Source organism: Lagenorhynchus albirostris, chromosome 6 (genome assembly GCF_949774975.1).
Source record: "Lagenorhynchus albirostris chromosome 6, mLagAlb1.1, whole genome shotgun sequence".
Lineage (NCBI taxonomy): Eukaryota > Metazoa > Chordata > Mammalia > Artiodactyla > Delphinidae > Lagenorhynchus > Lagenorhynchus albirostris.
The window spans coordinates 78,959,477-78,982,020 of record NC_083100.1 but is presented as its reverse complement, the minus strand read 5'-3'; the positions used below and the strand labels follow the sequence as shown (position 1 = coordinate 78,982,020).

The 22,544-nt window shown below is 41.1% G+C and overlaps 1 protein-coding gene across 1 annotated transcript; it reads right to left on the bottom strand.

The window, feature by feature from the left end:
• Positions 1-628: 628 nt before the first annotated feature.
• RBM43 (RNA binding motif protein 43) lies at positions 629-22,242 on the bottom strand. Its single transcript, XM_060151501.1, has 4 exons — positions 22,025-22,242; positions 15,178-15,388; positions 5,247-5,335; positions 629-4,452 (listed from the first exon to the last, which is right to left on the bottom strand). The coding sequence occupies exons 1-4, from the start codon at positions 22,025-22,027 to the stop codon at positions 3,721-3,723; spliced, it is 1,035 nt and encodes a 344-aa protein (XP_060007484.1). The 5' UTR covers positions 22,028-22,242; the 3' UTR covers positions 629-3,720.
• Positions 22,243-22,544: the final 302 nt, after the last annotated feature.

Genomic DNA, 22,544 nt, shown 5'->3' with positions numbered 1-22,544 from the left:
ATTGACTTTTTAATTTCACTTCTTCCTTTCTCTTTGAACGAGTTTTGTCGTTCTGCTAGTTTACTCCTTAATAATAATGTAAATAAAACTTTAATTCATGCTTACCGTCTTTTTCTGAGGCTCATGCTGATAATATTGAAATGACTAATATATCCCAGGTAAGAAATGACCCTCCAACCCTACCCCAAGTACTTCTATAGCAAGCACTATTGTAATGGCTTGTTTGCCTGCCTTCTCTGCCAGACTAGGCAGTAACTTCTAAGGAGTCACTGAACATTTCTGTCTTACGTCCCACTGTTGTCTCCAGAACCCAGAGGATGAGCTCAACAAAAATCCCTGAATGAGTTTCATACTCAAAATGCCTCTCCTTTCTCCCACACTTTCTCCCACTCTTCTTTTTCATCATAAGCTGAAACTCCCACATCTTCTCTTTTAACTTGAGAATGGCTTTCTTAACCATCTGCAACCTCTTTGAAAAGTACCAACTTATTATCTAGTTAAATGATACGTTTTTCTCCCAATGGCAGACACACAACAGGATTTAGGCTAGAACAGGATAGAATTCATATCATCTTCCTGAGCATCAGTAACCTTCAAAAATAAATTTTAATAAAAATCATTACTACCATTTTGAAAATTAAAATGTCAGTTTTTATTAAGGATAAAAATTGGTTACATGACTAGCATATTATAAGGACAGTGCTGTTAAATGAACTCTAAAATGGACAGCAATATGTAAAACACCTGAATTACATAATCTTCTCAAGCAGAAGATGCTATATTCATACCCATAAACCAATTAGCATTCAGTGTCTATCCAGTCAAGGAATGAGCCTCAGTATTCTGATCCAGCTCTTTGTTGAAAGACTATTTTTTTAATAGGATTTTTTTCATTTATTTATTTATTTATTTATTTTTGACTGCGTTGGGTCTTCGTTACTTTGTGCGAGCTTTCTCTAGTTGCGGTGAGCAGGGGCTACTCTTTGTTGCAGTGTGAGGGCTTCTCATTGCGGTGACTTCTCTTGTTGCAGAACACGGGCTCTAGGCGTGCGGGCTTCAATAGCTGTGGCACACGGGCTCAGTAGTTGTGGCTCACAGGCTCTAGAGCGCAGGATCAGTAGTTGTGGCACACGGGCTTAGTTGCTCCGCAGCACGTAGGATCTTCCCGGACCAGGGGTCGAGGCTGTGTCCCCGGCATTGGCAGGTGGATTTTTTTTTTTTTTTTTTTTGCTGTACGCGGGCCTCACTATTGTGGCCTCTGCCGTTGCGGAGCACAGGCTCCGGACACGCAGGCTCAGCGGCCATGGCTCACAGGCCCAGCCGCTCCATGGCATGTGGGATCTTCCCGGACCGGGGCACGAACCCGTGTCCCCTACATCGGCAGGCAAACTCTCAACCACTGCGCCACCAGAGAAGCCCGGCAGGTGGATTCTTAACCACTGCGCCACCAAGGAAGTCCCTGAAAGACTATTCTATTGGTATTAAATTTGTGGTAATAATGAAAGCCTTGGCAGGTATCAAATATAACTGCCAGTTATCAATTTATTGACTCAGCTATAAATTCATCCTATAGTAGGCACTCAGTAAAAACAAATTGGGCCCTTTATCCTTCCTTTGTAGCTGGCAAGATATTAAGCTTTCTCAGTAGAGGGCGCTGGAGAGGCACTGCAGGAGGAAAGAGCCTTGTTCCTCCTTCAGTGTGTTCAATTGGCAGGCTCCTCAGAATCCAGGTCCCCGGCAGAGGCAGAGGAAGGGTCCCCCATACGCAGCTTCTCCAGCATTAGGCTCGTGCAGCATGGGCAGCTGCTCCAGCGTCCAACGCCCAAACCCAAGGCCTCCCCAGCACTGAGCACCCATAGTACCAAATGGCCAGCGGCACCCGGCCACCAGCAGCTCCCCCCAGAAATCCCCTCAGGCATGTTGTAATGAAGGGTCGCTGGAGAGACACCTTCTAAACAGATTCCTCCAGTACCCTAGAGGATGGATCTCCAGCAAGATTCCCTGGCACAAACCCTATGGCAAAGTCTGGATCTAAGTTCGGAGCTGTAGGGTGGGCGGGGGAGGTTTTCCCTGGGTGCTCTGTCTAAACTACTCCTTATATCTGTTACTCCTATTATCTGGTAGAGTTTTCTCTGTTTATGAGCCAATCCCTCATTATTCCAATCCCGTCATAGTTAATAATTCTTTATATTAAAGTTTCCCTGTTCAAATTACTGTGTGCCTTCTCTCTCCCGACTGGACCCAGACTGAGACAAACCCTTAGAAGCAAAATGAAAGTCAAACACCTTTTTAAAGATACCTTATTGGACACTTCATATAAAGAGAATTTTCCCATGCAAAAAGTTTAGCCATACAGAAATGAAATAACATATTTAAAGAAATAGAAATCATTTACATATTTGGGATTTAGGTAGCTAAGAAAAATGAAAGCATATAGATTTTTCTTATGCTTTTCTACTGATATAAACAGTTCAAATCATCGTAACCATGTTTGTTTACTTTGAGATGAGCAAGATGTATCATTTTATTATCCTGGGAGGGTCTCTGCAGTGTCCCCGGTACTTAAAATTGGCTTAATGCTAAGTTAAATGCAGGTCAGTCACAGACAACCAAATGACTTACAAGCTCTGGCTACCCTTCAGTAAAGAATTTTCAAATCCTTCTGTCATCTTTAAGGAAACATTTCTCAATTGTTTAAGTAGAATTGTGAGAGACTACAAAAGGGAGAAGCACCGTTCGGTAATCAGAGCCATGGGCAAGTTATATTACATCACTAGGCACCAGTTTCCTCATGTGTGAAAGGGGGATAAAGATAGCACCTACCTCACAGGGCTGCTGTCAGGACTGAATGAGTAAAGATATGTAATACACTTAAAATTATGCCTAGCAAGTAAGTGTTTGCTATTATTCTTATTATCCATGATCTTATTCCTGAAATGCTATTAATTTTACAATACAATTATAAAATAGACACTATACTCCCTTCATAATTCCAACAGGAGAACCAACATTTTATGTAAGTACTTAGGCTAAGTAAGGAGCAGTAAAAATGTTCTGCATGTCCAGTAGCCTTATACAGTATGGGATTTGGTCAAGTAATGACTACCTGCATCAGAAATACCATGTAAGTAGCTTCTCAAGTGAGTTTTGCTAGGATTCTAATTCTATTTGGAGTAAACGCAAATTTTGTAAATGTTAAGAAATTGCCAATGGCATAATAATCATCCAAACTTCTTATATGTTAGAATGAAGGCTACCTCTTTTTTCTAAGAATTTGGGGTTGCAGAGAAAGTGAAGTTTCTTTAAATTTAGTTTTATAATTTTTGAAGTTTTATACCTTAGATATTATCTTTGGGTTTAACTCCTGCTGATGGGCAGGTAGATAACTTCAGACAAGTGTTTTCACCTATTCAAATCCTAGTTTCTTCCCCTATAACATGAGGATGGAAATGCCTGTGATGAAAGATGTTCACAAGAATTAAATGAGATAGGGAATTCCCTGGCATCCAGTGGTTAGGACTCCACACTTTCACGGCAGGGGACCCAGGTTTGATCCCTGGTTGGGAAACTAAGATCCCGCAAGCTGTGCGGTGCAGCCAAAAAAAAAAAAAAAAAGAATTAAATGAGATAATGTCTGTAAAGCTGGGATCACTCATGACATCACCACTGCTCAGTAAGGGAAGGCAGCAGCCATTCTTATTACTATTGCTGAGGATTTTATTACCTAACTTTCTGCCTTATTAATTTCATGACCTCTTTTTTAAACAAGTACGTGTCAGAAGAAGATCCTATAATGTCAATGTGCGTATGATAAAAATTAACCAGAACCTGAAGGTACCTTGAACTTAGTTGCTTACATGCCAGCTTAATATTTCTTTTCTCTCTATTTTCCTTTCCTTCCAAAATAAATGTCTCCTTTCTAAGCTCGAAGTGAAGAGCATGTGAATATTTCTCAATGAGCTCTTTCACCTGTTTTTCATTGTTTGGCTGAGAACCACCTTGAGCATTCCTTATACAAAGTGTGGTAATTTCACCATCCACTGTCTCTTGACATAGAGCATGAAATTTTTTCAGTGTGCTTTCATAAAATCCGCTCGTCTTTTTCAGGTAAAGGAAAATATCTGTGTCGAGAACAAGCCTTTCTCCTCTTCTCATAGTCTCAGGTGTTGAGGACCTGGGTGGCTTTAAAGAGTGACTACTTTTCCATGTACTCCCTCTGGGGCTCTGTCTATTCCTGTTTTTTTCTAAAAGAGAACTTGCTTTTAATAGCAAAGACTCTTTGAGCTTCTTGATAGCCAGAAATGATCCTTGAACGGAGATTCTTCCATTGGCTTCCAAAGGACTGAAGCATAAAGCTGGGATTTCCCTTTTCAGGTCCATTACCAGACTTCTCAGACCAATTTGACTCCGAAAAACAGAAAGATCAAGGACAGCATTTACAGAGCTGAAGACCTAAAATTAAACAGAGAAATTAAAACAGCACCACCTAGTGGAGCAGACTACATAAACACACTCTTTTTCTGCCACTTTCTTGGTCTCCCCTGCAGTAGCCCCTAAACCAGGCCTCAGCTGCCTAGCACAGCTGGCTTCTTGCGCCATAGCTGCCCATCAGACGGATGTCACAACCCTATCAAGGCCACAGTGTTCGATTTGGGATTCACATTTCTCACTGGATTACCCTAAATAAAGGTGGTCAAATATTTTTTCAGAGGCATAATGCTTTTTTGAAACAAAGTCTTAAGCAGAACCCAGAGAAATACACTGTTCTGGTTCTGCTCTGTAGATAGGGGTCCCCGTAGAGAGCCCTCCAAGTTAGAAGTTCCTCAGATGGCTGCACAGAACCCTAGGTTTCTTACAGAATAAAGTTTTAAACCAATGCTTTGAATTTTACTTTTTCCTCTTACTTCCACCTTTACTGTGTCTTCAAAGCTCCTTTTTAATGTTCATCCTAATTGTTTTTTCCCCTACAAAAGAAGTCTTTAGGTAGATGCCTGACATCATCTATGACAGCATAAAAGCTCACTGTCACTTTAAAAACATTAAGAGGGTCATAGAGAAACATAAAAATGACCAGGCAATAACAAAAAAATTTCAAGACACAGGTTTGACCTTTAACACCGCCTCAGGTTAAGAGGAGTTTGCACTTTCTTTTCTAGAAGTCATGGGATGAGGGTGCTTTGTGCCTCCTATGTAGAGGAGATACTCTGCAGAAGAAATGGGATCCAGAGAATCAGCATTACACTTACCTTTTCACTAAAATGGGAGACGGTGAGTTGAGCGGGTCTGACCATCTCTGCTAGATAGTGTTTCTCTTTTCTGATGACATTCTCTGCAACTAAGTGGAAAAAGGGCCACCAGAAGTGTTTGTGGCACAAGACACTAATAATTATTTTAATTAATAATAATAGAGATGTTCAATGCTTTTAAAATACCTAAGATTTTTTCTGTGTTTCCTCTAAATTCAGCATTTACATAGTTTTCCTTCTACTTTAACACATTAAAATTTATACATATATATGTATACATACATACGTAAAACACCTGCATGTTTTGTATGTTATATATAATACATAACAAACACCTAAAAGTAAATCCCCCACCACTCTGTTAATTATGGTCATGAGGAGACTTCACCTTTCTGAATCCAGGATATCACACTGTCCTGGTTTGTTTTCCTCTAATTCACTGGCTGACCTGCTCAGTCTCCTTCGCTAATTATCCTTCCCTCCCCATTCTCTAGGCTTTGGCATGCCCCCTCCCACCCCCCTGCCCCGCCGCCTCAGGCCTCACACCTCTTTGCTAACCTTACACCCACCCCCTGGGTGATGTCAACGATTTCCACAGCTTTAGACATCATCTCTCTATGTAAATCACCTTGAAAATTCTCTCTTCAACATCGACCTTTCTCCCTTCTGCCTGTGGAAATCTCTACTTCATTATCTGAATAGACGTCTCAACGACCAAAATTCAACTCTTAATAACTAGCTCCCTTCCAAAAGTACTCTTCCTCCCGTGTTCAGCATCTCAGAAAATGACACTTAGTCCATCTACAAATTCTGAACACCCACCAGTTCTCAATCACCTGCCCTGCTACCACCCTAGTCAAAACCAGCACCGACTGGTAGCTCTTATGCTCCACATGTGTCTGCCAGATGGATCATGTTTAAAAAGGACATCACATTCTGTCAGTCCTCTGCTTAAAACCCTCCAATGGCTTCCCATGTCACCTAGAATAAAATCCAGACACCTTACTTTGACCCACGTGCTCCTAAACATAACCTGGTCCCAGCTGCCCATCTAACCACATCTCCTATTCTCTCCTCCTTGCTCATCCCACTCCAGTCACACGAACCTCCCCACTGCTCTTCAGAACGCCCAGCAGGCTGCCCCTCAGAGAATGTTTCCCAGTCCTTCCCTGTGCCTAGAATTTTCTTCCCCCTTATCTGCATGTGTCTTTCCCTTACTTCATTCAAGTCTCTGTTCAAATGTCACCCAAACAGAGTATTTTCCTACCCGCTCTACCTAAAGTAGCACTATCCATCACATTCTATCCCTTTATTCTTCTTTATATTTTTTATAGCACAATATTATATAATATGTATAAATATATAAGTATACATAAATATACAAATAAATAAAGCACACAACAATTATATATTCATTTATTGGCTTGTTTATTATCTCTCCACAGATGTATGCTTCATGAAAAAAAAATATGTTGCCTATTTCATTCATTGCTGTATAACCTCAAGGCCTAGAATGGTGCCTGAAAAGTAATAGACGCTCAATACTTGGGAATAAATGAATGAATGAGCCCTCTCTTTCTCTCTCTGAGTTAATCAATGCAATACACAAAACTAATAATTTCCCTTAATAATATAAACTTATTAACTTCTACTTTCCCCTTAGAGAAATAATAAGGAGCCCTTCCCGCCATCCCTTACCTGAACATCCCCATTGAGAAGGAATGACATAACGAATGGTGAGAGATACCCACAGTCTTTTGGATACCCACAGATACCCACACTGATAACCCACAGTCTTTTGGATCTCTCTCTGGACCCTATCTTCCCTCAAGCAGAGCAAGGTCTCCTCTGCTCCTACTCTTATGTAGTACTTTTACCTCCAAAAGGCTGGCATGGAGACTCACCTTTCTTTGGCAACTTATTCTACCAGCCACTGTGCTGTACCGAAGGCTGCCCCATCCATGAGGCTGGAGGGGTGAATAGCTCTGCAGACCCAACTTCCTCACTTATGTCAGGTTGGAGGTGGGGAACAGAATGGCTCACTCTAACCTCAGATCCAAACCATATATCTTCAGTCCAACTTTCCCAGTAATAAAGCAGATACTATATGAGAATATCCATTTGTTGGTTTGATCAAAGAGAAGCAAATGGTATAATTATACTGCTGAAGCCACCTCAAAATTGTCCAAGTATTTACCTTTTTTTGAGATTATAGATAACTTTTGTGGGGTTTTTTTCTGTATTTTACAAATTTTCTACAATAAAACATATCACCTTTATCCCGAGATATAGACAGATTTAAAATATAGAAAAAAAGAAGTCTTTAAGACTGCCAGTTATTGACAACTCTATCATGAGACATTTTCACATTTATTCCTGCTTAACACACTATTGTGCCACTTTTATACTCAAGAATAGAATTATTGAGGAGCTTCAAGATGGCGGAAGAGTAAGCCTTGAAGATCACCTTCCTCCCCACAAATACATCAGAAATACATCTACAGGTGGAACAGCTCCTACAGAACACCTACTGAACGCTGGCAAAAGACCTCAGACCTCCCAGAAGGCAAGAAACTCCCCAGGGGCAAGAAACTTACCCTACCTGGATAGGGTAAAAGAAAAAAGAAAAAACAGAGACAAAGAATAGGGACAGGAGCTTCCCTGGTGGCACAGTGGTTGAGAGTCCACCTGCCGATGCAGGGGACACGGGTTCGTGCCCCGGTCCGGGAGGATCCCACCTGCCGCGGAGCAGCTGGGCCCGTGAGCCATGGCCGCTGAGCCTGCGCATCCAGAGCCTGTGCTCCGCAACTGGAGAGGCCATGGCAGTGAGAGGCCCACGTACCGCAAAAAAAAAAAAAAAAAGAATAGGTATGGGACCGGCACCAGTGAGAGGGAGCTGTGAAGGAGGAAAGGTTTCCACCCACTAGGAAGCCCCTTCGAGGGCAGAGACTGCAAGTGGCGGACGGGGGGGAACTTCGTAGCCACAGAGAAGAGCACAGCAACAGGGGTGCGGAGGGCAAAGCAAAGAGATTCCCGCACAGAGGGTCGGTGCCAACCAGCACTCACCAGCCCGAGAAACTTGTCTGCTCACCCGCCAGGGCAGGCGGGGTCTGGGAGCTGAGGCTCGGGTTTCGGAGGTCAGATCCCAGGGAGAGGACTGGGGTTGGCAGCGCGAACACAGCCTGAAGGGGTTAGTGCGCCACGGCTAGCCGGGAGGCAGTCCGGGAAAAGTCTGGAGCTGCTGAAGAGACAAGAGACTTTTTCTTGCCTCTTTGTTTCCTGGTGCACGAGGAGAGGGGATTCAGAGTGCTGCTTAAAGGAGCTCCAGAGACGGTTGGGAACCGCGGCTATCAGCGCGGACCCCAGAGACAGGCATGGGACGCTAAGGCTGTTGCTGCCGCCACCAAGAAGCCTGTGTGCAAGCACAGGTCACTCTCCACACCTCCCCTCCCGGGAGCCTGTGCAGCCCGCCACTGCCAGGGTCCCGGGATCCAGGGACAACTTCCCAGGGAGAACGCACGGCGCGCCTCAGGCTGGTGCAACATCACACTGGCCTCTGCCACCGCAGGCTCGCCCCCAACGCCGTACCTCTCCTTCCCCCCAGCCTGAGTGAGCCAGAGCCCCTGAATCAGCTGCTCCTTTAACCCCGCCCTGCCTGAGCGAAGAACAGACGCACTAAGGTGACCTACACGCAGAGGCGGTGCCAAATCCAAAGCTGAACCCCAGGAGCTGTGTGAACAAAGAAGAGAAAGGGAAATCTCTCTCAGCAGCCTTGGGAGCAGCGGATTAAATCTCGACAATCAACTTGTTGTACCCTGCATCTGTGGAATACCTGAATAGACAACAAATCATCCCAAATTGAGGAGGTGGACTTTGGGAACAATGATATATATATATTTTTTCCCTATTTCTCTTTTTGTGAGTGTGTATGTCTATGCTTCTGTGTGTGATATTGCCTGTATAGCTTTGCATTTACCATTTCTCCTAGGATTCTGTCTGTCCATTTTTCTGTTTTTTTTTTTACTTAAAAAATTTTTTTCTTAATAATTATTTCTTATTTTAATAACTTTATTTATTTCACTTCATTTTATCTTCTTTCTTTCTTTCTTTCTTTTTTTCTTTTTCTTCCTCCCTCCCTCCCTCCCTTTCTTTCTTTCTTTCTACTTTTTCTCCCTTTTATTCTGAGCTGTGTGGATGAAAGGCTCTTGGTGCTCCAGCCAGGTGTCAGGGCTGTGTCTCTGAGGTGGAAGAGCCAAGTTCAGGACACTGGTCCACAAGAGACCTCCCAGCTCCACATAATATCAAACAGCGAAAATCTCCCAGAGATCTCCAGCTCAACGCCAAGACCCAGCTCCACTTAACGACCAGCAAGCTACAGTGCTGGACACCCTATGCCAAACAACTAGCAAGACAAGAACACAACCCCATCCATCAGTAGAGAGGCTGCCTAAAATCATAAAAAGGCCACAGAAACCCGAAAACACACCACCAGACATGGACCTGCCCACCAGAAAGACAAGATCCAGCCTCATCCACCAGAACACAGGCACTAGTCCCCTCCACCAGGAAGCCTACACAACCCACTGAACCAACCTTAGCCACTGGAGACAGACACCAAAAACAACGGGAACTACAAACATGCAGACTGCAAAAAGCAGACCCCAAACACAGTAAGTTAAGCAGAAGGAGAAGACAGAGAAACACAGCAGATGAAGGAGCTAGGCAAAAACCCACCAGACAAAACAAGTTAAGAGGAAATAGGCAGTCTACCTGAAAAAGAATTCAGAATAATGATAGTAAAGATGATCCGGAATCTTGGGAGTAGAATGGAGAAAATACAAGAAACGCTTAACAAGGACCTAGAAGAACTAAAGAGCAAACAAACAGAGATGAACAACACAATAAATGAAATTTAAAATTCTCTAGATGGGATCAATAGCAGAATAACTGAAGCAGAAGAACGGATAAGTGACCTGGAAGATAGAAGAGTGGAAATAACTACTGCAGAGCAGAATAAAGAAAAAAGAATGAAAAGAAATGAAGACAGCCTAAGAGACAACATTAAACATACCAACATTCGAATTATAGGGTCCCAGAAGAAGAACAGAAAAAGAAAGGGTCTGAGAAAATATTTGAACAGATTATAGCTGAAAACTTCCCTGATATGGGAAAGGAAATAGTTAATCAAGTCCAAGAAGCACAGAGTCCCACACAGGATAAACCAAAGGAGAAACACATAAGCCAAGACACATATTAATCAAACTATCAAAAATTAAATACAAAGAAAAAATATTAAAAGCAGCAAGGGAAAAACAACATATAACACACAAGGGAATCCCCATAAGGTTAACAACTGACCTTTCAGCAGGAACTCTGCAAGCCAGAAGGGAGTAGCAGGAAATACTTAAAGTGATGAAGGAGAAAAACCTGCAATCAAGATTACTCTACCCAGCAAGGATCTCATTCAGATTTGATGGAGAAATTAAAACCTTTACAGACAAGCAAAAGCTAAAAGAATTCAGCACCACCAAAACACCACCAAATGCTAAAGGAACTTCTCTAGGCAGGAAAAACAAGAGAAGGAAAAGACCTACAATAACAAACCCAAAACAATTAAGAAAATGGTAATACGAACATACATATCAGTAACTACCTTAAACGTAAATGGATTAAATGCTCCAACCAAAAGACATAGACTGGTTGAATGTATACAAAAGCAAGACCCATATATATGCTGTCTACAAGAGACCCACTTCAGACCTAAGGACACATACAGGCTGAAAGTGAGGGGATGGAAAAAGATGTTCCATGCAAATGGAAATCAAAAGAAAGCTGGAGTAGCAATTCTCATATCAGATGAAATACTCTTTAAAACAAAGAATATTACGAGACAAAGAAGGACACTACATAATGATCAAGGGATCAATCCAAGAAGAAGATATACGAATTGTAAATATTTATGCACCCAACATAGGAGCACCTCAATACATAAGGCAAATACTAACAGCCATAAAAAGGGAAATCCACAGGAACACAATCAGATTAGGGGACTTTAACACCCCACTTTAAACAATGGACAGATCATCCAAAATGAAAATAAATAAGGAAACACAAGCTTTAAATGATACATTAAACAAAATGGACTCCAGTGATATTTACAGGACATTCCATCCAAACACAACAGAATACACTTCTTTCTCAAGTGATCATGGAACATTCTCCAGGATAGATCATATCTTGGATCACAAGTCAAACCTTGGTAAATTAAAGAAAATTAAAATCGTATCAAGTATCTTTTCCAACCACAATGCTATGAGACTAGATAACAATTACAGGGAAAAAAATCTGTAAAAAATACAAACACATGGAGGCTAAACAACACACTACTTAATAACCAAGAGATCACTGAAGAAATCAAAGAGGAAATCAAAAAATACCTAGAAACAAATGACAATGGAGACACGACAACCCAAAACCTATGGGATGCAGCAAAAGCAGTTCTAAGAGGGAAGTTTATAGCAATACAATCCTACCATAAGAAACAAGAAACATCTCAAATAACCTAACCTTACACCTAAAGCAATCAGAGAAAGAAGAAACAAAAAACCCCAAAGTTAGCAGAAGGAAAGACATCATAAAGATCAGATCAGAAATAAATGAAAAAGAAATGAGGGAAAGAATAGCAAAGATCAATAAAACTAAAGGCTGGTTCTTTGAGAAGATAAACAAAATTGATAAACCATTAGCCAGACTCATGAAGAAAAAAAGGGAGAAGACTCAAATCAATAGAATTAGAAATGAAAAAGGAGAAGTAACAACTGACACTGCAGAAATACAAAGAATCATAAGACATTACTACAAGCAACTCTATGCCAATAAAATGGACAACCCGGAAGATATGGACAAATTCTTAGAAAAGCACAACCTTCCGAGACTGAATCAGGAAGAAATAGAAAATATAAACAGACCAATCACAAGCACTGAAATTGAAACTGTGATTAAAAATCCTCCAACAAAAAAAAGCCCAGGACCAGATGGCTTCAAAAGCGAATTCTATCAAACATCTAGAGAAGAGCTAACACCTATCCTTCTAAAACTCTTCCAAAATATAGCAGAGGCAGGAACACTCCCAAACTCATTCTATGAGGCCACCATCACCCTGATACCAAAACCGGACAAAGATGTCACAAAGAGAGAAAACTACAGGCCAGTATCACTGATGAACATAGATGCAAAAATCCTCAACAAAATACTAGCAAACAGAATTCAACAGCACATTCAACGGATCATACACCACGATCAAGTGGGGTTAATCCCAGGAATGCAAGGATTCTTCAATATACGCAAATCAAACAATTTGATACACCATATTAACAAATTGAAGGAGAAAAACCATATGATCATCTCAATAAATGCAGAGAAAGTTCTTGACAAAATTCAACACCCATTTATGATAAAAACCCTCCAGAAAGTAGGCATAGAGGGAACTTTCATCAACATAATAAAGGCCATATATGACAAACCCCCAGCCAACATCATACGCATTGGTGAAAAACTGAAACCATTTCCACTAAGATCAGGAACAAGACAAGGTTGCCCACTCTCACCACTATTACTCAACATAGTTTTGGAAGTTTTAGCCACAGCAATCAGAGAAAAAAAAGACATACAAGGAATCCAAGTCAGAAAAGAAGAAGTAAAGCTGTCACTGTTTGTAGATAACATGATACTATACATAAAGAATCCTAAAGGTGCTACCAGAAAACTACTAGAGCTAATCAATGAATTTGGTAAAGTAGCAGGATACAAAATTAATGCACAGAAATCTCTAACATTCCTATACACTAATGATGAAAATTCTGAAAGTGAAATTAAGAAAATATTCCCATTTACCACTGCAACAAAAAGAATAAAATATCTAGGAATAAACCAACATAAGGAGACAAAAGACCTATATGCAGAAAATTATTAGACACTGATGAAAGAAATTAAAGATGAACAAATAGATGGAGAGATACACCATGTTCTTGGATTGGAAGAATCAACACTGTGAAAATGACTGTACTATCCAAAGCAATCTACAGATTCAATGCAATCCCTATCAAACTACCACTAGCATTTCTCAAAGAACTAGAACAAAAAATTTCACAATTTGTATGGAAATACAAAAGACCCCGAATAGCCAAAGCAATCTTGAGAAAGAAAAACAGAGCCGGAGGAATCAGGCTCCCTGACTTCAGACTATACTACAAAGCTACAGTAATCAAGACAGTATGGTACTGGCACAAAAACAGAAATAGAGATCAATGGAACAGGATAGAAAGCCCAGAGATAAACCCACGCACATATGGTCAACTTATCTTTGATAAAGGAGACAAGAATATATAGTGGAGAAAAGACAGCCTCTTCAATAAGTGGTGCTGGGAAAACTGAACAGCTACATGTAAAAGAATGAAATTAGAAAACTCCCTAACACCATACAGAAAAATAAATTCAAAATGGCTTAAAGACTTAAATGTAAGGCCAGACACTATCAAACTCTTAGAGGAGTACATAGGCAGAACACTCTATGACATAAATCACAGCAAGATCCTTTTTGACCCACCTTCTAGAGAAATGGAAATAAAAACAAAAATAAACAAATGGGACCTAATGAACATTAAAGCTTTTGCACAGCAAAGGAAACCATAAACAAGATGAAAAGACAACCCTCAGAATGGGAGAAAATATTTGTAAGTGAAGCAACTGACAAAGGATTAATCTCCAAAACTTACAAGCAGCTCATGCAGCTCAATATCAAAAAAACAAACAATCCTATCCAAAAATGGGCAGAAGACCTAAATAGACATTTCTCCAAAGAAGATATACAGATGCCAACAAACACATGAAAGAATGCTCAACATCATTAATCATTAGAGAAATGCAAATCAAAACTACTATAAGATATCATCTCACACCAGTCAGAATGGCCATCATCAAAAAATCTACAAACAATAAGTTCTGGAGAGGGTGTGGAGAAAAGGGAACCCTCTTGCACTGTTGGTGGGAATGTAAATTGATACAGCTACTATAGAGAACAGTATGGAGGTTCCTTAAAAAACTAAAAATAGAACTACCATACGACCCAGCAATCCCACTACTGGGCATATACCCTGAGAAAACCATAATTCAGAAAGGGTCATGTACCACAATGTTCATTGCAGCTCTATTTACAATAGCCAGGACATGGAAGCAACCTAAGTGTCCATCAACAGATGAATGGATAAAGAAGATGTGGCACGTATATACAGTGGAATATTACTCAGTCATAGAAAGAAAATAAATTGAGTTATTTGTAATGAGGTGGATGGACCTAGAGTCTGTCATACAGAGTGAAGTAAGTCATAAAGAGAAAAACAAATACCGTATGCTAACACATATATATGGAATCTAAAAAAAAAAAAAAAAAATGGTCATGAAGAACCTAGGGGCAAGATGAGAAAAGACGCAGACCTACTTGAGAATGGACTTGAGGATACAGGGAGGTGGAAGGGTAAGCTGAGACAAAGTGAGAGAGTGGCATGGACATATATACACTGCCAAATGTAAAATAGATAGCTAGTGGGAAGCAGCCACATAGCACAGGGAGATCAGTTCGGTGCTTTGTGACCACCTAGAGGGGTGGGATAGGGAGGGTGGGAAGGAGGGAGACACAAGAGGGAAGAGATATGGGGACATAGGTATATGTATAACTGATTCACTTTGTTATAAAGCAGAAACTAACGTACCATTTAAAGCAGTTATACTCCAATAAAAATGTTTAAAAATAGAATTATTATATTTTAAATACACTTTAAACTTTACCAGTCCCATGAATTATTTTAATGAAATTCAATTTTTAATTTCATTACAGAAGTATTTCTAAGATTACAAAAACTTGATTGGGAAATACCTTTTTTTTCTTTGAATGTTACATATGCAACTCCCTTGGTTCTTGTTGGATATATCACATCTTCAACAACTCCACCCTCATTCTCAATATCTTGAAAGTGACTCTTCACTAATACGGTCAGCAACTGATCATTAACGGAACCAACTGGAAGACCAGCAACTACAATTGTTCTTTCAGAAGCTTCGGATTCCTTGACCTTCAAAACTGATGCCTGCAGAAACACAGTAGGATACTCTTCAAATATATAGGATTCTGCTTAATATAGGCAAAGTTACACACCAGTGGGAAAAGCTATTTTATTCAATAAAGGCGCTCTTGCAATTGATTAGATACTTGAAAACAAATATTAAGGTTAGAGCCTGGCCTCATACCATATGCCAGCATAAACTCTATATAAATTTGAGAGTTAAAATGTAAAAAGGAAACCCCTTTTATTAATATATGGAAAACACTGGTTAACATTTGTCTGATTTTAGAAAGACCTAAAAATAATTGTAATCACAAAGGAAAAGATTGAGATATAAATTTTTTTTAAGATTTTTTTTTTGATGTGGACCATTTTTAAAGTCTTTGTTGAATTTGTTATAAAATTGCCTCTACTTTATGTTTTGGTTTTTTGGCCCTGAGGCATGTGGGATCTTAGCTCCTTGACCAGGGACCACCTGCAGGGGAAGGGGAAGTCTTAACCACTGGACTGCAGGGAAGTCCCGAGATATAAATTTTTTAAATCAAAAATTTTTAAAAAGTCAAGCTAATCAATGAAAAAAAAAGAACAAAATACCAAGGAATAAACCTACCTAAGGAGACAAAAGACCTGTACGCAGAAAACTGTAAAACACTGATGAAAGAAATTAAAGATGATACAAACAGATGGAGAGATATACCATGTTCTTGGATTGGAAGAATCAACATTGTGAAAATGACTCTACTACCCAAAGCAATCTACAGATTCAATGCAATCCCTATCAAACTACCACTGGCATTTTTCAAAGAACTAGAACAAAAAATTTCACAATTTGTACGGAAACACAAAAGACCCCGAATAGCCAAAGCAATCTTGAGAATGAAAAACAGAGGGGGAGGAATCAGGCTCCCTGACTTCAGACTATACTACAAAGCTACAGTAATCGAGACAGTATGGTACTGGCACAAAAACAGAAATAGAGATCAATGGAACAGGAAAGAAAGCCCAGAGATAAACCCATGTACATATGGTCAACTTATCTTTGATAAAGGAGACATGAATATACAGTGGAGAAAAGACAGCCTCTTCAATAAGTGGTGCTGGGAAAACTGGACAGCTACATTTAAAAAAATTAAATTAGAACACTCCTTAACACCATACACCAAAATAAACAAAATGGATTAAAGACCTAAATGTAAGGCCAGACTCTATCAAACTCTTAGAGGAAAACACAGGCAGAACACTCTATGACATAAATCACAGCAAGATCCTTTTTGACCCATCTCCTAGCAAAATGGAAATAAAAATAAACAAATGGGACATAATGAAACTTAAAGGCTTTTGCACAGCAAAGGAAACCATAAAGAAGACCAAAAGACAACCCTCAGAATGGGAGAAAATATCCGCAAATGAAGCAACTGACAAAGGATTAATATCCAAAATTTACAAGCAGCTCATGCAGCTCAATATCAAAAAAACAAACAACCCAATCCAAAAATGGGCAGAAGACCTAAATAGACATTTCTCCAAAGAAGATATACACATTGCCAACAAACACATGAAAGTCTGCTCAATATCACTTATCATTAGAGAAATGCAAATCAAAACTACAATGAGGGGCTTCCCTGGTGGCACAGTGGTTGAGAGTCCACCTGCCGGTGCAGGGGACACGGGTTCGTGCCCCGGTCCGGGAGGATCCCACATGCTGCGGAGCGGTTGGGCCCGTGAGTCATGGCCGCTGAGCATGCGCGTCTGGAGCCTGTGCTCCGCAACGGGAGAGGCCACAACAGTGAGAGGCCCGCGTACCGGAGAGAAAAAAAAAAAAACTACAATGAGGTATCACCACACACTGTCAGAATGGCCGTCATCAAAAAATCTACAAACAATAACTGCTGGAGAGGGTGTGGAGAAAAGGGAACCCTCCTATAATGTTGGTGGGAATGTAAATTGATACAGCCACTATGGGGAACAGTATGGAGGTTCCTTAAAAAACTAAAAATAGAACTACCATACGACCCAGCAATCCCACTACTGGGCATATACCCTGAGAAAACCATAATTCAAAAAGAGTCATGTACCACAATGTTCATTGCAGCTCTGTTTACAATAGCCAGGACATGGAAGCAAACTAGGCGTCCATTGACAGATGAACGGATAAAGATGTGGCACATATATACAATGGAATATTACTCAGCCATAAAAAGAAATGAAATTGAGTTATTTGTAACGAGGTGGATGGACCTAGAGACTGTATTAAAGAGTGAAGTTAAGTCAGAAAGAGAAAAACAAATACCGTATGCTAACACATATATATGGAATCTAAAAAAAAAAAAAAAAGTGGTTATGAAGAACCTAGGGGCAGGATAGGAATAAAGATGCAGATGTAGAGAATGTACCTGAGGACACAGGGAGGGGGAAGGGTAAGCTGGGACAAAGTGAGAGAGTGGCAAGGACATATATACACTACCAAATGTAAAATAGATAGCTAGTGGGAAGCAGCCGCATAGCACAGGGAGATCAGCTCGCCGCTTTGTGACCACCGAGAGCAGTGGGATAGGGAGGGTGGGAGGGAGACACAAGAGGGAGGAGATATGGGGATATATGTTTATGTATAGCTGATTCACTTTGTTATACAGCAGAAACTAACACACCATTGTAAAGCAATAAAGATGTTACAAAAGAAAAAAAAAGTTAAGGTAACCACAAAATTTTGTAGTTTGGAGTTGGCTGTATGTTTTCTTGATTGTAGAGTTGAAAGTACATAAGGTAATAAAGAACATATTCTTTTTTTTTTTTTTTGGTAAAATTAGGAAAAAGTCACCATAAAAAAATAAAACCCTGGAAATAACATTGGAGCTACAGTGAAGTAAACCCTGCCTTCCAGCACATACCTGAAATAGAATTCAACCACTGAGAGCACATGCTATTGTAGACTGTGCCACCCTGGGAACAGAGGACCAAGTGCAAGTAGATCCTTTCCTGGGCTCACTCTCTGTGAACTTCTTGTATTAAGGTTTTAATTTGTTCCCCAGCTCATTTAGGGGAGTGGACCTATAAACTTCTCCCAATGCATATATAGGTAGTCCAGCTTGATTACACCAGAGCTCAGACATAATCTATCCTAAATTACCCCCAGGGAGGACAGGATGTCTCACAGGTCCAAGTAACGGTTAATAGATCATAAAGATGTTTCGGTTTTCAGTTCAGAGGACTCTATATACTCAGAGTAGGACTTCACTGGGGATAGGCAAACAGCTTCTGACCTCCCTAATCAAGAAAACAGTCTAAGCACACACACAGTGTCCATTCTAACCCAGGAGCATCTTAAAATGAAAGTAGAAGAATAAAAAAGAGAATAAACACAATTAAGGGGAGCAATCAGCAGCATAGGGGAGATTTCAACAATTTCTTGAAGACGGAAAAGATACAGAAGTATGTGGAAGGATAAGACAGAGGGAATCCAGAATAAAGAAAAGGGGGTTGCAATGCAAAGGTGACACCTTTCATGGCAAGAACCTCAGAAATGAAAAAAGGGACCAAAACCAGAAAGATTAGTTGAAAAGCTAGCGGCAAAACGAAACTGAATGGACACTCTAGGGAGAATCTGACCTGCTAGTGTGGGTGCTGGCACCCCAGAGCAAGCCCCCTCCCCCTCCACTTTCTGGCATTTGCAAGGGCCCAAGCCTGAAGATCATAAGTAAATTAAAGTGTGCATGTTTTCAGTAAATTATAGAATACCAAAAAAAGAGAATCTATTTGACACAGCTGCGAGGAACATTTTTCTGTAAGTGGAAAAAGGAAAAATACACATGACATTGGACCAAAAGGAGAAAAAGTAATCACAGCACACTATTATTAGGCCCTGCTGTAAACAGTATTTACTGTTTGCATAATAATATAGACACTCTCATTGGTTTTTATCTTTTAGACTAATTCTGTTAAATCTTCAAAATACCAAAGACTTAAATATGATTATAGAATAAAATGGAAACATTCAACCCTGTCAATGTAAGAATAAAGGCAAAACTAACAGAAGTTGAGAAAAAAAGATAGAAAGAAAAATCTATACTTATATTACTGAAAATCATGTAATACCATCAAAATTTTAAGTATATTATGAAAGTTACAAAAATAGTCCACAGGAGAATTTAAAAATATTAATAAAACTTTCAAGCTTGAAAGGTGGGAGAAGTCAGAGGTTACTTGAGTGAAATCCTTATTTATCATAGCAGGAATTCAATAATAGAAAATGCCTAAAGTCAGTGATGACCGCCCCCAGGATATGCACTCTCTCAGCATCTCCTCTGACTTTTCAGCTGGTGGTTATAAAATAAGGTGGCAAAAATGTACCTGCATTTCTTAGAATATAGAGTATCTTGTCGATTAGTTAATCAATTAACAAATACAGTATTAATGAAGCAGGTGTTCTATATCTGGCAATATGCTGGGTACCAAAGATGACACATACGAAGACATAAAGCACACCCCTCACCCTGAAATTGTTCCACCATAAAACCTTACTGAGCATTTATTATGTGCGGGGCACCTGGATGGGCCTTAAGATTACCAACACACACACAAAAAGAGCCTCTAAGTTATGGATGAGAAGGAGGCAGGCACATACACAAATCATTTCAACAAAGCTTGGTAGGCACAAAAAGAGGGAGGCCTACTTCTCTACAAGAAGAACAGACCAACACCCCAAAATCTGAGAAGGATACAGGACCATTCACAATAAAGTTCACTTAGGATTAGGAAGCAAGATTAATTCTGGCTAAACCAGTCAAAAAAGGCTTCATGAAAGAGAGAACTTGAAGGCTGAGGTCAAATTTTAACTAATGGTCAAATTTGATTAAAAATGCAAAAGAGGGCTTCCCTGGTGGTGCAGTGGTTGAGAGTCCGCCTGCCGATGCAGGGGACACCGGTTCGTGCCCCGGTCTGGGAAGATCCCACATGCCGCGGAGCAGCTGGGCCCGTGAACCATGGCCGCTGAGCCTGCGCGTCCGGAGCCTGTGCTCCGCAACGGGAGAGGCCACGACAGTGAGAGGCCCGCGTATCGCAAAAACAACAACAACAACAACAAAAAATTTTTTTTGATTAAAAATAATGCAAAAGAGTTCACAGCAAAAGCAAAGGGACAGAGGAATGGAGGATGAAAATGGCTCATATTGAGACATATAAAGAAAAGGTAGTGTCTCCTGAAAAGGAAACTCATAATAATTATGAACTCTTTGTTATGGGAGGTACTTTTAATGGAGGAAAACAGTTTCTTAAAATATTCAGGGACAAATAAATTGCACAGGAAACAATAAAAATATAAAAATGTGTTCCTCCATCCTAGCCCCAAGTGGTAAGATGTAATTATCCCAAAATAGTTCTTTCTAGAAAAGGAAAAATAAAAAATGACAGATTTTTGAGACTTTAAGGGGATTTTTATTTCACATGAGATTTGTCTTGATTTACTATACATCTGGCTCTAACAGTCCACACCAACCTCCACGGATAAGTGGCTAGTGTATTAGCTTCCTTTTCTTCATCAGTGCCAAAGAAAATCTTTAAATCAATTTAAATTCGGAAAATCTTACTCCGCCTCTGCCCTCATCAATACTAATACCATATTTCTTTGTTCAAATGTCTACATTTATCTTTGAAATCAAAGAAACTTCTCCTTGATGTCTATTGATGTCTTCTACCCACCGTTAGGAAGAAAAAGAGAGGTCTTGGAGATAGCCCTTTCAAGAGTTACCATATGGAGATACAGAATTTTGAAACATGAGCAGCATTTTGGTCGGCAGGTATTAAAATGACGGCAATTTCCCTGCATCAATGATACATTTTAAGAGACTTTTGACCATAGTATCAGAAAACAAAAAGAAAAACTGTGAGTTTATTTTTGTAAGTAAAGCACTTGGGAGAGATAATTAAATTTATTCACTGAGTTCGCTTACATTCCTTTTCTCAAAATTAGGTGTCTATTTTCATTCACGTTGCCTTTACTGCCACCGGTAAACAAAGTCGCACTTGCACTTCACAACTGCTTGGGCACTTCTGACCGGGAATTGAAGGCCCTGCCACTGCTTTTAAGCGCTTGATCCAAAGTACACGGAAGCCTAAATCTTAAATTTACTAACTGTTCTTGCTAGGCAGCAAAGATGGTGACAACACAGAGCCCTTTGTGTCTGGAGAAAGAACTAAGGCCACAAGAGAAAATTCCCGCTAAGACGTCAGGCTGCTTTCCCAACTGTGTCCTTGGCTAGAATCCTTCTTGCTGGCCCTTTACAAAAGGAAACGGTGGCCTCCATTTCTGGGCAATTCTCTCCTCTCCTGCTCCCAAAGTGTGGCAGGACAACAGTTAAGCCCTAACACTGCCTGCGAGTCCACTCGTCGACCAAACAGCTGTGTCCCCGACAACCAGGCACTAGGTGCCGGAGGAGGCCGCGGCGATGCGTCCCTTTGGAGCTGGCCTGCGGTGAAGCGCGCGGAACTGCCACCCGTACAGGTGCAGACAAACCGGGCTGGGTTTGCCTTCGGGGTCCCTCCCCGCGCCTCCCCGGTCACCCCGCACCCTCGCCCGTTCTGCCCGTCTCCGCGTCCTCCTGGGGGACCGTGGTGACGGGACGAGGACCACTCCGCCCTGCAAAACCCAAAGCAAAAGCAACTTGCCATGGCGGAAGAGAGACGCGCCCTCGGCGGCCGGCGGGGCCCAGAGCTAGCGGAGCGCGGGCGGCGCGGCGGGAGCTGGCTGACGGGTTTTGGTTTCGGTTTTCTGTTCCCGCTCGTTTGGAGACAGCCCCTCCACCCCACCCCGCGGTTCTGCGGCCTCGGGGTCTCGGGGCCTCGGGATGAGAGCCCGGACCTGGGGCAGTTGCTCTCCGGACGCCCTCGGTAGTTTCGCAACTTTTGAAATCAAGCTGGAGAGAGGTCGGGGGGGATTCCCCGGCGGGAATGCGGGGATTCTCCGGGTGCTGTGTCTGTCCTGTGGGCAGTGGATCGTCCTTCCTATGCCATCTTTATCTCCCTAGTTGTGTTCTCACCGCACCACGCCTGTTTCTCCTCTCGTCCCCTGTCCAGGACCAGTGGCCAGGTGCGCAGAGCACAGGATGAAAGGTCCCTGCTAAAAGAGAGCTCACCATCCTGGCCATCCCGCGCTCAGATTCCTGAGTCTGGCACCACAGGGACACAG